The 13,780-nt window shown below is 54.4% G+C and overlaps 3 protein-coding genes across 3 annotated transcripts; 2 read left to right on the top strand and 1 right to left on the bottom strand.

Annotated features, from left to right (window-relative positions):
- Window positions 1-4,843: 4,843 nt before the first annotated feature.
- On the top strand, window positions 4,844-9,071 carry STEHIDRAFT_74704 (Pkinase-domain-containing protein). The gene is made up of 3 exons (XM_007300543.1): window positions 4,844-5,124; window positions 5,175-6,317; window positions 6,381-9,071. The coding sequence occupies exons 1-3, from the start codon at window positions 4,891-4,893 to the stop codon at window positions 8,013-8,015; spliced, it is 3,012 nt and encodes a 1,003-aa protein (XP_007300605.1). The 5' UTR covers window positions 4,844-4,890; the 3' UTR covers window positions 8,016-9,071.
- Window positions 9,072-10,056: 985 nt separating this feature from the next.
- On the bottom strand, window positions 10,057-12,132 carry STEHIDRAFT_129002 (uncharacterized protein; the record flags this gene model as incomplete). Its single annotated transcript, XM_007301098.1, has 6 exons — window positions 10,057-10,827; window positions 11,117-11,305; window positions 11,364-11,392; window positions 11,456-11,546; window positions 11,602-11,790; window positions 11,851-12,132. 6 exons carry the CDS (start codon window positions 12,130-12,132, stop codon window positions 10,057-10,059), a joined length of 1,551 nt encoding a protein of 516 aa, XP_007301160.1.
- A 770-nt stretch (window positions 12,133-12,902) lies between these two features.
- STEHIDRAFT_153978 (uncharacterized protein) lies at window positions 12,903-13,454 on the top strand (the record flags this gene model as incomplete). Its single annotated transcript, XM_007301097.1, has 3 exons — window positions 12,903-12,993; window positions 13,097-13,248; window positions 13,311-13,454. 3 exons carry the CDS (start codon window positions 12,903-12,905, stop codon window positions 13,452-13,454), a joined length of 387 nt encoding a protein of 128 aa, XP_007301159.1.
- Window positions 13,455-13,780: the final 326 nt, after the last annotated feature.

Genomic DNA, 13,780 nt, shown 5'->3' with positions numbered 1-13,780 from the left:
TACTCGTCAAGCGAGAAGCAAGATCCAAAAGAGAAAGAAGTGCGTAGAGTCGCAGCCGCTCACGAGACCATCCAAATCGCCGCTAAGAACAGTTCGCCACAGTCGCTCGCCACGCTCGAGAAGTCGCCGCTCTTCTGAAATACCTGCACTCTTCCCGCTGTTATTATCGTCGATGCTCGACGTACATCGGCGCAGTCAGAGTCCGAGAAACCCTAGATTTCGAACTGCTGTATCCAGAGCGATGGCTTGACGATCATTTGAATGTCCTCGAGTGTCCCCACATCACTAGCACTCTGTCGGTGTACTTAATCCCAAATGAAACTGGTACCCAAAGCTTGAGCAAAGCGTAGACATGAACATACAAATACGCACTCAGCTCCTCACTAGGTGACACAAGCATCAAATCAGTACGCACAACTCGGATATACATCCTCTACGCCCACAACACTGGCATTTCGGACGTCGACGACCAAGCGTGTCACGCTCTGAGCCCAAATTAGGTATGCTCCTTGACTACTTACTCGTAGATCTGTGTCCCCGCACTATCTCGTACCGTTAAATGAATTGCGTACCCAAACCTTGAGAGAAGTCTATACATAATGACAAGTAGTCAGTTCTTCTCTTGGTACCACAACAATCGAATCAGTACGCACGATATAATTATATACATCCCCTACGCCCATGACTACAGTCTGAGGCTCATAGTCGACATTAATAGTGACGTCGACAACCAAGCGTGTCACTGGCATGCCCCTGAGTCCAAAGCAGGCAAGTTCCTTGACTACTCGGTGGGTGAGTTCAGGCGGTCTCGCCATCCTGTCCATCTAGGCCTCTGATAGGAGGATTGGCAGATTCAGACTCCCTAAGAAAGTAACCGACTTGGTCGTAGTAGATCTGTGGAGTCCCCGTCGCGTACGCGTACCCAAAACTTGAGCAAGGTCTATTCATGATGTCAAGTAGTTAGCTCTTCTCTACGTGAAAGGTAACACAAGCATCCAATGCGCACGATATACATCCCCTACGCCCTCGACGGTTGGCATTGACGTCGAGGACCAAGCGTGTCATGAAACTCAGCCCAAATCAAGCAAGTTATTTGACTACTCAGTGTGTGAGTCTCCGTGACGATCTAGGAGCGTTCCCCCGATGCAAACAAGACGATCTTATCCAATCAAAAACCGACCTGAACCTCCTTCCTGGGCATATATTATAAGAAACCTTAAGAAGCAAGTCTAAACATACAAGTGCGTATAATAGTCAGTTCTTCTCTGGGTAACACAAACATCGGATTAATACACACGATATACATCCCCTACGCCCGTAGCTACAGTCTGAGGCTGATAAGTAGTCGACCATTGAATCAAGTTGACGTCGACGGTCAACTTGTGTGTCATGCCCCTGGGGCCCAGTGTGCCCAAAGCAGGTAAATTTTTTGATTGCATAGTACTCAGTACTCGTAGTTCGATCTGATCATAGCCTGCGAGGTACTGCAAGTGATGCAATCGAGAAGCGCGAAACACCCGAGTGAAGACCGACATTAAAACTTTCATCCATCCACCACTTCACAACTTTTCCGCAAGCCTCCCAGGAAGTCGACGAACGTGCGGGCTACGCTCGAACGCTCGATTCTCGTTGGTCCCGACTCCGACCAAGTCAGTCGTGTCATCGACGATAAAAATGCGAGCGTGATAGGAGGGAGGGTCCCGGATGGCCAAGAAATTTAAAGCTTCCACGCACGAGATCGAGTCGACGTTCAATCGACCATCGACCATGGCAAGGTTAAAATGAGCTCGATGAACATTGAACGCTTTGAAACCATCGACTTCAAAAGGTCAGCCGACTGCCACTGAGCACCACTGACACCACCGCAAAGCCGGAACCAGAACATAGATCGATTCTGAATTTGAGTCCGCCTCGTCCCGCCTGGCCTAGCCACGGTACGAGTCTGCGGCCTCGAGACACTCGAGCCTCTGCTGGCTCGTCATTCGGGACTCGACCAGACAAGACACGACCCACGGCGAACCCACGGCGCAACTACCAACGTTCTGCCTCCGTCATCTAAAGCAGAAATGACAAAGAGTTGACAAGAACGCTAAGACCATCATATTGTTCCAGGACAAAGTGCCAAAACTCGGCGCCGAGCTGGCCGAGCTCAAGTTTGAATCCAGCTGTCCATCGGTGTCCATCTCGGCGTCGGTGTAGACGTCGATTGTGACTTTCTCGAGCGATACTAGAATTCGGTCGACTGTCAAAGAGGACGACTAGACCGAAACTAAGACTGGGCTGAGACTTGACAGGAACTAGACATGGAGAGCAACATATCATGCATGCGCAGTCACGGTCATGGCGAGCGAGCTCGTGGCAGACTCCAGAGGTAACTTAGAGTGGAGTGCTCGTCGCTCGTCAAAACGTGCCTCGATAATCAGAACCAGAGGAAAGCCTCACCAAAGAAAAAGACAAGAAAACCCTTGATATCATTGTCATTCTCCCAACACCCAACCACCCACCTCCAAGGCACCGAAAATAGCCCCTCCGCCTCCACCTCGTCGCCTCGAGGTACAGTACATCTGTCATCAAGTTAGCACTCGCCAGGTATTAAGATAGTCGATACTCGGCGGACGCTCGGCATCTAGATATCTAGATATGCAGGGCGGGACTACTAGTACTGAGGCTGCCAACTGCTGCCAACCTTTTGCAATCTCAATCTCAATCAATTATATGACGCAAGTGGCGTCGGTAGCATGTGCGACTCTCCTATACTTGTCCCTACTTGTCCTATACTTTCTGTGATGCGGGTGGCAGGGGGCTTGTGGGGATTCGTTGTCAAAAGTCCGGTGTGAGTCCGAGAACAGAGAAACTGAGAAGGAACGTCGACGTCTATTAGATCGAATTCGAAGCGAGCGAACGAACGACTCAGATGCCTAGCCCATAATTTAAATAAATCGTGAACTCGATGGGAGGGTGTGCGTGTGCGTGTGAGAGCTCGAGCTTGAATACGTGCAAAGCCTGTGAGATCCTGACAGCTCACAGCGCACACGAATACATCGGAAGGTTCAAGAATCGGAATCGGAATCGGAACACGATTGGGCTGGGGCTGAGGCTGAGGTTATACGGCCTGAGGCCTGAGGCTGAGGGGTTTAGAGATGATCGATGATTGGACGAGCCGGTCTTAGAGACAGTGATTGGACGAACCGCTTTCAAGTTTAGAATATAGAAAAATAGAAAATAGCACGCCAATAGCTATAAGAGCGTGCTCTAAGGATATACAGTACATGGAATTAATGAGGAAGTGGCCGCGGAGAGCGAAACGGCCAAGAAAGTTCACGTTCACGTTCGAACGGTAAGAATCCATGGCAGGATGGAGAAAACGTCTGCGACAGGGCTTGGCGACGATTGGCACGGTCTGAGAGGCTTAGAAGGGATGATAGCCTGGAGTAGCGGCGGGCAGCCGTGACGGATGCATGGAGCGAAGTGCGCAACGGGCGATGCAGAGTATAAGTTTGGGCGGCGCTGAAGCGCGGATTTTTGCCAAGGTCGATGGTTGGCGTCGACAAGACAAGCGGATTGGCTTGTGTGATGTGCGTGCAAGCCTCTCGAAGAAAGAAAAGGTTTGAGGCGACGGATCTTGTGGAGAAACGCGCATGCATGCAGCGCTGCTTATGCATTATGTTCGAAACGCGGAGGAAGGAAAGGGATGACGCGCCATGGTCTGCGGAGAGTTATATCCGACCGAACGAAACAACGAAACAAAATACAAAACGACACAGCTGCTGTAAGTGTGAACGGCGGGCAACAGTGCGGCGCCTAGGAGAAAGCAGGAAACGCTGGAAGTTTGACTTGTGCGTTGCATGGAACGGCGGACGCCAGGCTTCCGGGAACGAGTTGACGGAAGAGGAACGTTCCCTCGGGGGCAACACACGTCATCGGGCGAAGGTCATGCGATGTGTGGGACGCAGGGGGATCTGAGATTCGGGCTGAGAATGGGCGATCGTGATTCGCTCGCTGCTCGGGGCGATCGGGCCCTGGAGTGGATTTTGGGGATGGAGACTAAAAGTGCGGTGAGGTTCGGGGGGGCCTCGTTCGCTGGCGTTGTGGGGTATACAAACGTGTTTTAATAAAAAGAACGGGTGAGACAAGAGCGTGAGCGGTGTGGAGAGAAAGCAAGGACAAGGGAGGGTGGCGGGAGAGCTGGGTGGCATTTTTGCAAGAGTGGAACGAGGGGGAGTGCCTTACGGAATTGCAAGTCGGGGATGCAAAGCGAAGTCGGCAGGGGGTGCCGAGATGGGGATCGGAGGGCAGCCGGCGGGATGGGGATTGGATGAGTGATTGGCTGACGGGGTGGCAGCGCGTAAGAAATGGTGGGTAAACGCATAAGGAGGGCATGGCTCGGCAGATATGCTCATTCGTTTATCATTTCGGCGCAGAGCAGAGAGCGTGCAAGGGTTTTGGGTAGAGCGGCAGGCGGAAACAAGGAAGAAAGAGAGTGAACACAGAGGATGTCTGAGGGCACTGGGGACAGACGCCGCCAGGCCGGTGTAGAGGGGCACATGACTTGTTCGAAGCGGTGTGTGGGGGACGAGAGTGACGACGGCTTCGTGGGCAGCGGGGACGTCCTTGGCGAGGGCGCTGTGCAGCAGCTGTAAAGGATTAATGTGAGGTGTAAGACAATGAACGAAGCAAGAGACGAGACGGTGGATGAGAGGACGGGGTGTGGCGAGGTGGCTGTGGCGCGTTTGTTTGTTGGTGACGGCAGAAGATGAGGCCGGAGTCGGACCGGGAGTGTTTAGATGGAGAGCGTCGGCGAAGGAGTAGAGGTCACTCCTCTCCAGCCGCTAGTGCTCTCTTCCCCCGTCCACCACCACCACCACATCCTCCTCGACGTCGTCCTCGACGATGCTCTCCACCCGTCCCATGGAGCCCGTCGCTCTCATCAACAACATCCAGCCGGCCCAGCGCCAGTCGCCCCGCCCTCCGTCATCCCGCAAGCCCTCGGGCTCTGGTGACCTCACTCCATCCCCGCCTGCAACTCAGGCCCTTGCCCCCTCCGCTCGGAGCCCATCCCAGCTCTCCTTCCCCCACTTTCAGCACGACAACGCAAAGGCCATGCCCCAGACCCCGCCAAAGCAGGTCTGTATTCTCCGCAGCCTCTTACACTAACTTGCACTCATTCCTCCCAGGGCTCCCGCAATTCATCGTTCTTCTCCCCAAAGCCCGCAACTCCCTCCCAGGGCTCCCTCACGCCTGTCCCCCCATCGACAGAGCACCCCACCATGACTTCGCGTTTGGGTTTCTCCTCCCGCCGTCGCTCCCTCGGCTTCCTCGCCGCTGCCGCTGCCTCTGCACCTAATACCCCTTCCCAAACGCCCGCACCTAACGGTGTCGAACAGTCAGATCCCCCACCAGAAGGAATAGCAAACGATCCTACTGCAGGTAATACCATCAAACAATCAAAGCACTTCCCAGGTCCTCTTCACGACCTCAAGCGCTTCCTCAATCATCATATTCCCCATCAGCATCATCACTCCGCTTCTCAGTCTAACGCACATACAGCCGCTACCTCCGCACTTCAGACTCCTGGAGAACCTCACCAGCTCCCCATTGATCAGCTTCGTGGGGAAGACTTTGACAACAGCACCCTCTCCGACTCCCCTTCATCTCCAATCTCCACCCAGCCTTCGACGCAGCCGTCCTCACCTCCCCGCTCCAATGGCCCTACCCCGGATCCCTCTGCACTTCCTATTCCAGAAGTCAAGGTCACAAAGTCGCCCAAGGAGTTCAAGGAAGCCGAGAAATCCAAGATCAGTCTATTCTCGCGCAAGGACAAGCACAAGGACGACAAGTCCTCGATTGCTCCCAGCCAGAAGGGCCGCAAAGACCGCGGCCTTGCCAAGACTCCTTCGCCCTCCTTGTCTGCTGGATCGAGGAGCAAAGGCTCGCGCTCGCCCACCGGCGAAGCCTTTCCCCATCATCTTCACCTACCGCCATCTGCCCGCGCCTCCGGGACGTCGACCCCAGCCCACGGACAGCACCCGATCCTATCTCTTTCAGCCGCTACCCAGGCCCATCTATCTAAGAAGTACGGCAAGTGGGGTCGTGTTCTTGGTTCGGGCGCAGGTGGTACCGTTCGTTTGATCAAGGCTAGCAGCAAAAACGGCGGTCATATCTTTGCGGTCAAGGAGTTCAGGCCAAAGAGGAACGGTGAGTCGGAGAAGGAGTACCAGAAAAAGGTCACCGCCGAGTTCTGTGTCGGTTCGACACTCAAGCACGCGAACATCATCGAGACTGTTGATATCGTGTCGGATCACGGACATTATTACGAGGTTAGCACTTGTCTCCTCTGAACATGTCCATGGTGCAGTCGCTCAGACCTGTGTTCGGTACAGGTCATGGAGTACGCGCCTTACGACCTCTTCAGCGTCGTCATGTCCGGTAAGATGTGTCGTCCCGAGATATACTGCGTCTTCCGCCAGATCTGCGACGGCGTCGAGTACCTCCACGAAATGGGGCTCGCGCATCGCGATCTGAAGCTCGATAACTGCGTCATGACCACGGACAACGTCGTCAAGCTCATCGATTTTGGTACCGCCACCGTATTCCACTATCCTGGCAAGGCACAGCTGAAGGCGTCGGGCGTTGTCGGTTCTGATCCGTATCTCGCCCCAGAGGTCCTCACTCAGGAGAATTATGACCCGCGCAAGACAGACGTATGGAGCGTGGCCGTTATCTTCATGTGCATGATACTTCGTCGTTTCCCTTGGAAGATCCCAGACCCCAAGACCGATCCTAGCTTCCGTTCGTTCGTCAATACACATCCCGAGCTATCGCAGAAGCCTGCACCGAGGAAACACGTGACTTTACCTCCACCAGCCACTTCGTCCGACTCACAGGTCTCATTGCGCAAGTCTGCGACGACGCCCAACCCGCTCTCCAATACCAACGACGAGAAAGATGAATCGCGGACGGTGAACTCGACGGCCGACGGCGCCGACAATGCGTCAGCGACGGACGCCTCGAGTAACTTCGACGCACGGTCTGTGTCGGAAAGCTCGGAGAACAACGACGCGAGCGACTCGGCCTCACGGTTATCGGGTTCATCCTCTGAAGCAGAAGCAGAAACCGGACGCTTCAACGGTCTACTCCCTCCCTCTGCGCGCGGTCGTTCCACCGCCACCTTGCCCACCATCGTTCCGCGTCCCATCAACACAAGCGAGAGAGAGATGGACGCTTCGGTACAGATCTTCGCTCGTCCTGGTACCTCGACAGAATCCCTGCCTTCGTCTCCGACAATAGCACCCGTATACCGGGGCTATCAGGGCAATGGGTCCGGTTCGATGGACTCCAATGTTCTCGAGGACGTCAAGACGCCGACGATGAGGCCCGCGCAGCTCTCCCCTCGGAATCGTACCGCAACTTTCCATGGACCACTGTCGCCTCCTATGATCGCTGGTGAACTGAAGCGAGCGGATGCTGACCGTGGTTTGACGGCGGTGAAGGAGAAGGAGGAGGACGATGCGAGTGGCGAGGCTAAGAAGGACGAACAGAAGAAGAAGACGACATCGTCCGCTGCTGCGTCGTCGACCGCCGTCTCGTCTACCACTGGCACCACTCGGGGTACGCGGCCACGAAACGATAGTACGGCATCGGTCGCTACATTCCACGGTGGCGTCGGCGGCGCAGAGTCCATCTTCAGGCTCCTCCCCCGCGAGACTCGACCCGCGATTCGTCGGATGCTTTTCGTCGAGCCTGAGGCGCGGTGTACGCTCACCGATCTGCTGAAGGGGCGGGGAAAGTCTTCGGGGCTGTTGTGTGGCTGTCAGCATAAGCTCGAGAGCACGCAGAGCGGGATCGATACGCCACCTGGGGTCTGTCAGGATCACGATTGCTCGCCGGAGGAGGAGGACGATGGGGACGAGTGGATCAAGAGTATTCAGGCGTGCTCACATCCGGGAGTGAAGCCGGACCATACGCATATCAAGGTCATGGTGGACGAGAAGCCGTCGAAGAAGAAGTTCTTTTAGCATTGAGGGCGTTGTCCCAGGCTGCGGGGGCGTGGGATGGGCACAGGGGCTGCGTGAGAGATCGCCGTTCGGGAGCGTACGTAGTTGGATGCGACGACCACAGCGGCGGCGAGCGCCTGTAGTAGATGTGGACGTTCGAACACGGACAGGAATGTCGAGAAAGAATGCGGAAGAAGACGATATTATATGAAGCGCTCGTGCGCCCCTATGTGCTCTACTCTATTATCTTTGTTTTACCTTTTCATGTCCATGATCCATCTCCGTGATACGCGAATTCATCCCTCAAGCCTTGCGATTTACAATTTTCTCCATTCATAGGCCGATTTTCATCTTCCATCTTCAACATCTTTCTCTCCATTTCTCCATCCTTTCTGTGATCCTTCATGCCCGTACACTTTCTCCTTTCCATATTCTATCTATCTTTTCTTTCCCCTTTTTAAGCTTCATTTTTCATTGTGCAATGTGCATCTGCATGGCTCTTGCTTCATTTTCTTTTTTCTTTTCTTTTTTTCTGATGTTCATGCTCATTAGAGTTGCGCCACGCGCTTTCATGTTCATATATTACTATTTACACCTTCCTTTCCTCTTTACACCTTTCACCTCCTCACCTCCTCCTCACTTTACACGAGACCCTACCCACCCTCCTTCACTCACGCCTTCACGCCATCTTTCGTCGCCGGCCCTTCTTTATTTTATCATTGTACCATCTTCGTTCGAGCGGCGAACGGCCTGATTTATTCTTTCATTCATTCTTTTTCTTTTTCGCCGAGGTGGGCACGTCGACGTTCATATCCTCCGACGAGCACGGTCGATATCAATCCACAGTTACAGTACCCCAGCCGGACTGGCCAACGACCGTGTGTCACTGTCTGCTGCCCGCTTCATTCCCTCTCCTCTCGTTTCCTCCTTTCGTTTTGTGCGCCTCGTACGCCTCTTTCATTCATTTCTTCTTTTTCTTTCTTTCTATTCTTTGTACGACGCACGTCTCTTTTCTTTTTCTTTTTCCTTTTCCTTTATGATATTAGACTTAAGACCTCCCAACCCAACCAACCCAACCCAACCAAGCCAAGCCAACCCAATCAAACACAAGCACCTGAATCACGGCCCCTTTTCTGTAATAGTACACGTTTACCAAGTTACCAAGTTTACGAGCCTCCGTTTTTATCTGAATTCTCTTTTTTTTTCGATAACTATAAAGTGCAGTCAGTTTGGTCGAATATATATTGGACGCTGTTTGCTGATCTTTTTGGGTGTGTGTGTGCTAAGTGGTGAGTGTGTGATGTGTGTGTGTGATGTGATGGGGTAAGTGGTGAGTGGTAAGTGGTAAGTGGTAAGTGGTGAGTGGTAAGTGGTTTGAGGTGAGGGTGGTGGGAGCGGTAAGGGGAGGATGTGGATGGATTGTGGTGTGAAGTTGTTCGTCTCGGAAGGCTGCATTCAGTCAGTCAGTCAGTCGCTGTGTACGGTTTACTCTGATCATTCATGAATTATGGGTGTGTTCCCGCAGTGCGGGGTTCTCGCAAAACGTAGAGGCCTGGACGCACAGAAACAGAAAGGTGGCTCAAGTCGATTTACGATTAGATGAGACTCCTTATTTTGTGTTTCTGTGCATCAGGAAACTTCCTAGATTGCTCCGGAAGGTCTTCCCCTCGAGAGGGATGTGAGCTTTTAGAGTCTAAGTGCAGAGCGAAGATGAAGTGTAGCGTGGTGCGGATCGAGAAATCGCAGATGAACGTCAAGGCGTAGACCAGTTTCTAATCTAGTCAGTTCCTTCGCCGGAAAGCAGAGCTGATCCTTTACAGTAGTGTTTTAATCTCGAGAGTCTAAGCCATCTTCGCCGGAATGATGTTTGGGCCGACAGACCCGGATAGCTAAAGGATATACTTAACGAGAAGATATGAACGAATGGAAGTAAAGCCTCATGATTATGATACAAACAAACAATGTAACCAAGCAATACTGTAATCCGGAGCAAAACATGATCACAGCCAAAGCACACACTACAGGCAGGATAATCCAGCCACAATCGCAATCGCGGTCACAATCACAATTCATCCCTTCCAAGGCCTCCCTGGGCCTGACGACCCGCCCGAACCTCCTCCTTTCCATTCCCCTTCTGCTGTAGCTTCCTCTGCTTCTGCTTCGCCTCTTCCTTCGAAAACGGCACCTCTCCCTGCACCTCATACCCCGCCGCCCTCAAGGCCCTCATGATCGCCTCCGAATCCGGCATCCCATTATTCACCGCGTCCTGTAACGCTTCGTCCAGATCCACGTTCTCCAAGTCCTGTTCGTCGACGTCGAGTTCCGTGATGAGCTCGATGACCATCTCACCGTCTCCTGCATCTTCGACGATCACGCGTGGGGCACCCTCCCCGATCTGCCGATTGAGGATCCGTTCGAGGGCGAGACGGAGAACGTGACTTGGGTCGTCGAGGTTCGGGTCGTCCTCTGCATTACCATCCTCGTTCATGTCCATATCCATACTCAAGTCCGAAAGTTCTCCGTCTTCGTGATGTTGGTCATCGCCACCACCACCTTCCAGGTGAGACCCAGCGCCAGAACCAGGCGGCAGAGGCGTCCGTCGGGGCAGCTTGATGGGATGGTCGGCCTCCGGAATGTCAGGGTTCGTAGCGGCGAGTGCTTCGGCGTCGACAACCTCGCGACAACGGATGAAGGCCTCTTCGCGCTGGTCGAGGCGGGACTTGAAGCCCGGTTCGCCGCAGAGACGGGGGGTGTTGACGACGAGCACGTAGTGGCATGTTTTCGTCTCCTTGACGAAGAGGATCGAGTCGGTCATTGTCATCGAGCAGTGGAACTGGAATTTATGTGGATCATTGATGAGTTTATGTGTTTTTTGATTGGGTCGCGCGATTACGTTGCGAACGTCGAGCGACCCGAACGGCCAAGACGAAGGGACGCGCAGCAACGTGTACGACATCAATTTTGGACGTGAGATAATAGATGGAGAGTCGAGAACATAATATTAAACGTCAGCAAAACTCAATTCCGGGGTGTTGATGCGGCGAAACCGAAAAAAATCGAACGAAGGGTGATTGCGGAGTTGTGATGATGAAGACAGAAAAGAAAAAAGAAAAAAGACCGACCTGGACCTCAATTTCACGCCGTCTGCCTGTTTTGTCGCAGACGCTTCCGTCACCCCAGCGCTGGACGAGATACCGAGAGCCAGCACCGCGAGCGACTTCGAGGTTGGAGGATAATGCGGCTTGTTCGGCGACGGTGAGATCTGCGCCGGCTTCCGTGCGGGGCGCACGGCCAAGGTCGTATGCCTCCCACTAGAGTACCAACGATGTCAGCTAGAGGCGTAGATGAAGGTCAAGAAATGTAACGAGCGCTTTGGTCCTCTTGTATTTGATAGGTGCCTGCGAAGCGAGATATTAGATAAAGTGTGAAGGGGGAGAGATATGAAAGGCGATGGGACTAACCAGGTGCGACGGGGTGGGTTGGGATGGCTTCGCGGAACTGCCGTACGTGTGAGTTGTGGCAATATGCATAGGTGAACCAGCCTTGACGGTGCTTTAAGTTGTGGGATGAGTATTCGTGGGCCACACTAATGCGGCGCAGGACTCACATAGATACATGATCCTGCAAGAGGCTGTAGAAGAGACCAGCTATGAGCCAGAGTGACTTCTGCTGGTGATTCCTCTGGTTGAGAATTCTCTGGCTGTTCGATGTGTGGCGGAATGAGGCAGAGATATGACATGCGAGGACCAAGTTTCATTAATTCGAGCGAGTACGTAGAACTAGACGAGGACGCCTTCTGTTACACGGGCAAAGGGCGTAAGGACATGCAGATCGACGGCTAAGAGACACGACGGACTTGCTCCGAGGACCCCTCCTGGCCCGAGCCAATTTCCCTCAGTTTCTGCGAGCGGTCCCAGTGGACTTCATGCCATGGCTGGTCGAGAAATTCAAGATCGCCGCCACGGAGGCCATCGCGAAGCCACTTGTCGGCTGTTTCGTTGAGTACCGGGTGCCCGTTGAGAAAAGAGACGCGGTACTTGGGAAACGCAAAGGGATCCTCCGGCAGAGAGTGCAGAGGCCCTCGAGCGGCGAGAGCGTGTGCGACGACGGCGAAGGATATGGCAGCAAGAGCGAACATCGCAGTGTGGACGCGCCACGTCGCGCTGGAACGAACTTGACGTGGCGCGTCGAACGGTGTGGCGTGAGTCGGAGCGGGCCGGGATTGGGGCTCCGCGGCCCGGAGAACGCCGTGGCTGGATCGGGCGAAGCACGGGAGCCGGCGGGGAGTGCCGGCGGCGCTTTGACGGAGGGAGGTCGCTGTGGCTGCTCTCCGTCGTCGTTGAGGTCAGAACCTGCGGCGGTCCTGCCTTTTTCTCGTTTCTCACAGCTCGAGGCATGTGCCTCCGACGTAAATCGTGACAACTGCATTTCCCATACCCGACCGAAATAGGAGCCTGGGCCCGCTGAGACCGTCCGTTTTCCAGGTGACAAGGGTTGTCCCATTTCTGCTGATAATATCGCCAAATTCAATTCGCAGCAGCACTTCCCTCCGGTGTCCGGCCCCCCCTCCGGCCGGGTGCCGCGCCTCCATCAGCCCAGCACTGCTCGACGACGACCATCAGACGGCGCAAAAATACGAGGGGACGAACAGCGCAGTGGGTGCACGGGGGAAATAAATTGGGACGGCCGGTGGGAGAGCACGCGGAGGTAAGCGTCGAAGGGGAAGGGGCGGCGCCTGATTAATGAAATAATTACGTATTCGCAGGCCTCAGGACGGCCGGAAATTGCACGCGAAAAGAACCGCGAAAACACTTAGGGATTAAAACGGGGCGCACGCTTCGCTGCCTCGTCCCTCAACTCGAACCTCCTTCCTCCCGACCATCACCCGTCTCCCCCCATCACTCACAAATGTCGGGCTCTCCTCCAGCAGAGGACGTCGCAGACGACAACCAGGTCGTGGACGAGTTGGACGACGGCGTCCAGCCAGAGGCTGAAGCCGGTAAGTCCCTAACTACCGCTTTCCCCACCCCCCTCTGATCGATAACGCGCGTTCCACACCTTCACTGACCGTGGGTTCCCTTCTCTTTCCCTCGCTCATCCAGAGCCCGCGCCCCCAGCCGAACCCGCTCCTCCCGTCAAACGCGGTCGCGGTCGCCCCAAGGGCAGCAAGAACAAGAAGAACGCAGCCGCTGCCGCGTCCGCGGCGGCAGGGCCCTCCACCGGAGAGAAGAGAAAGAGGGGCAGACCCCCCAAGGTACGTCGTCTGACTCCTTCTGTCCGATTCGCGCTTCCGACGCGTCTTTTCTTTTGTTATAGCCCAGGCCAGAGGGAGAGGAGCCTCCCGTCAAGCGCAAACGCGGCAGGCCTCCCAAGAACCCAAAGCCAGAGGCTGCGGCAGACAAGGCTGGAGAATCGAGCGCCGCGGAGGGCAGTGCGACGAAGACAACGGCAGAGACCTGACGTGCTATCACGTCCCGCTTGGTTACGGTGGTTGTGGCACCTTGCTTTTCCATGGGCATTATCCTTGATCCTTCACTTATCACGCACGACCTATACGATCACTCTTCTCCTTCACGCCCAACTTGTGCCTTGCTCGTCGAACATTTCGTTATTGTTGCCCCTCGCTAGCTCTTCCTTCGCAAACGCTTCTTTAGTGGTTATACTATGCTCCCACCCTCTGCTGCTGCCCGTCCTGTACTCCAAGTGTTTGTCGCTCTTATTACCTTTATCTCTTCGGTGAACACGATATCGATTGTTTTCATAGGATTTCCGAAACTGTACCGTCG

The sequence above is a fragment of the Stereum hirsutum genome (genome assembly GCF_000264905.1).
Source record: "Stereum hirsutum FP-91666 SS1 unplaced genomic scaffold STEHIscaffold_3, whole genome shotgun sequence".
Taxonomy (NCBI): domain Eukaryota; kingdom Fungi; phylum Basidiomycota; class Agaricomycetes; order Russulales; family Stereaceae; genus Stereum; species Stereum hirsutum.
The sequence above is the reverse complement of the archived record's forward strand: the minus strand, read 5'-3'. Positions and strand labels throughout refer to the sequence as shown.

Coding starts and splice junctions, on each gene's coding strand:
- STEHIDRAFT_74704 (XM_007300543.1), top strand. CDS start 4,891: ATGCTCTCCACCCGTCCCATGGAGCCCGTCGCTCTCATCAACAACATC. Junction 5,125..5,174: donor CCCAGACCCCGCCAAAGCAG/GTCTGTATTCTC, acceptor CATTCCTCCCAG/GGCTCCCGCAATTCATCGTT. Junction 6,318..6,380: donor ATCACGGACATTATTACGAG/GTTAGCACTTGT, acceptor TGTTCGGTACAG/GTCATGGAGTACGCGCCTTA.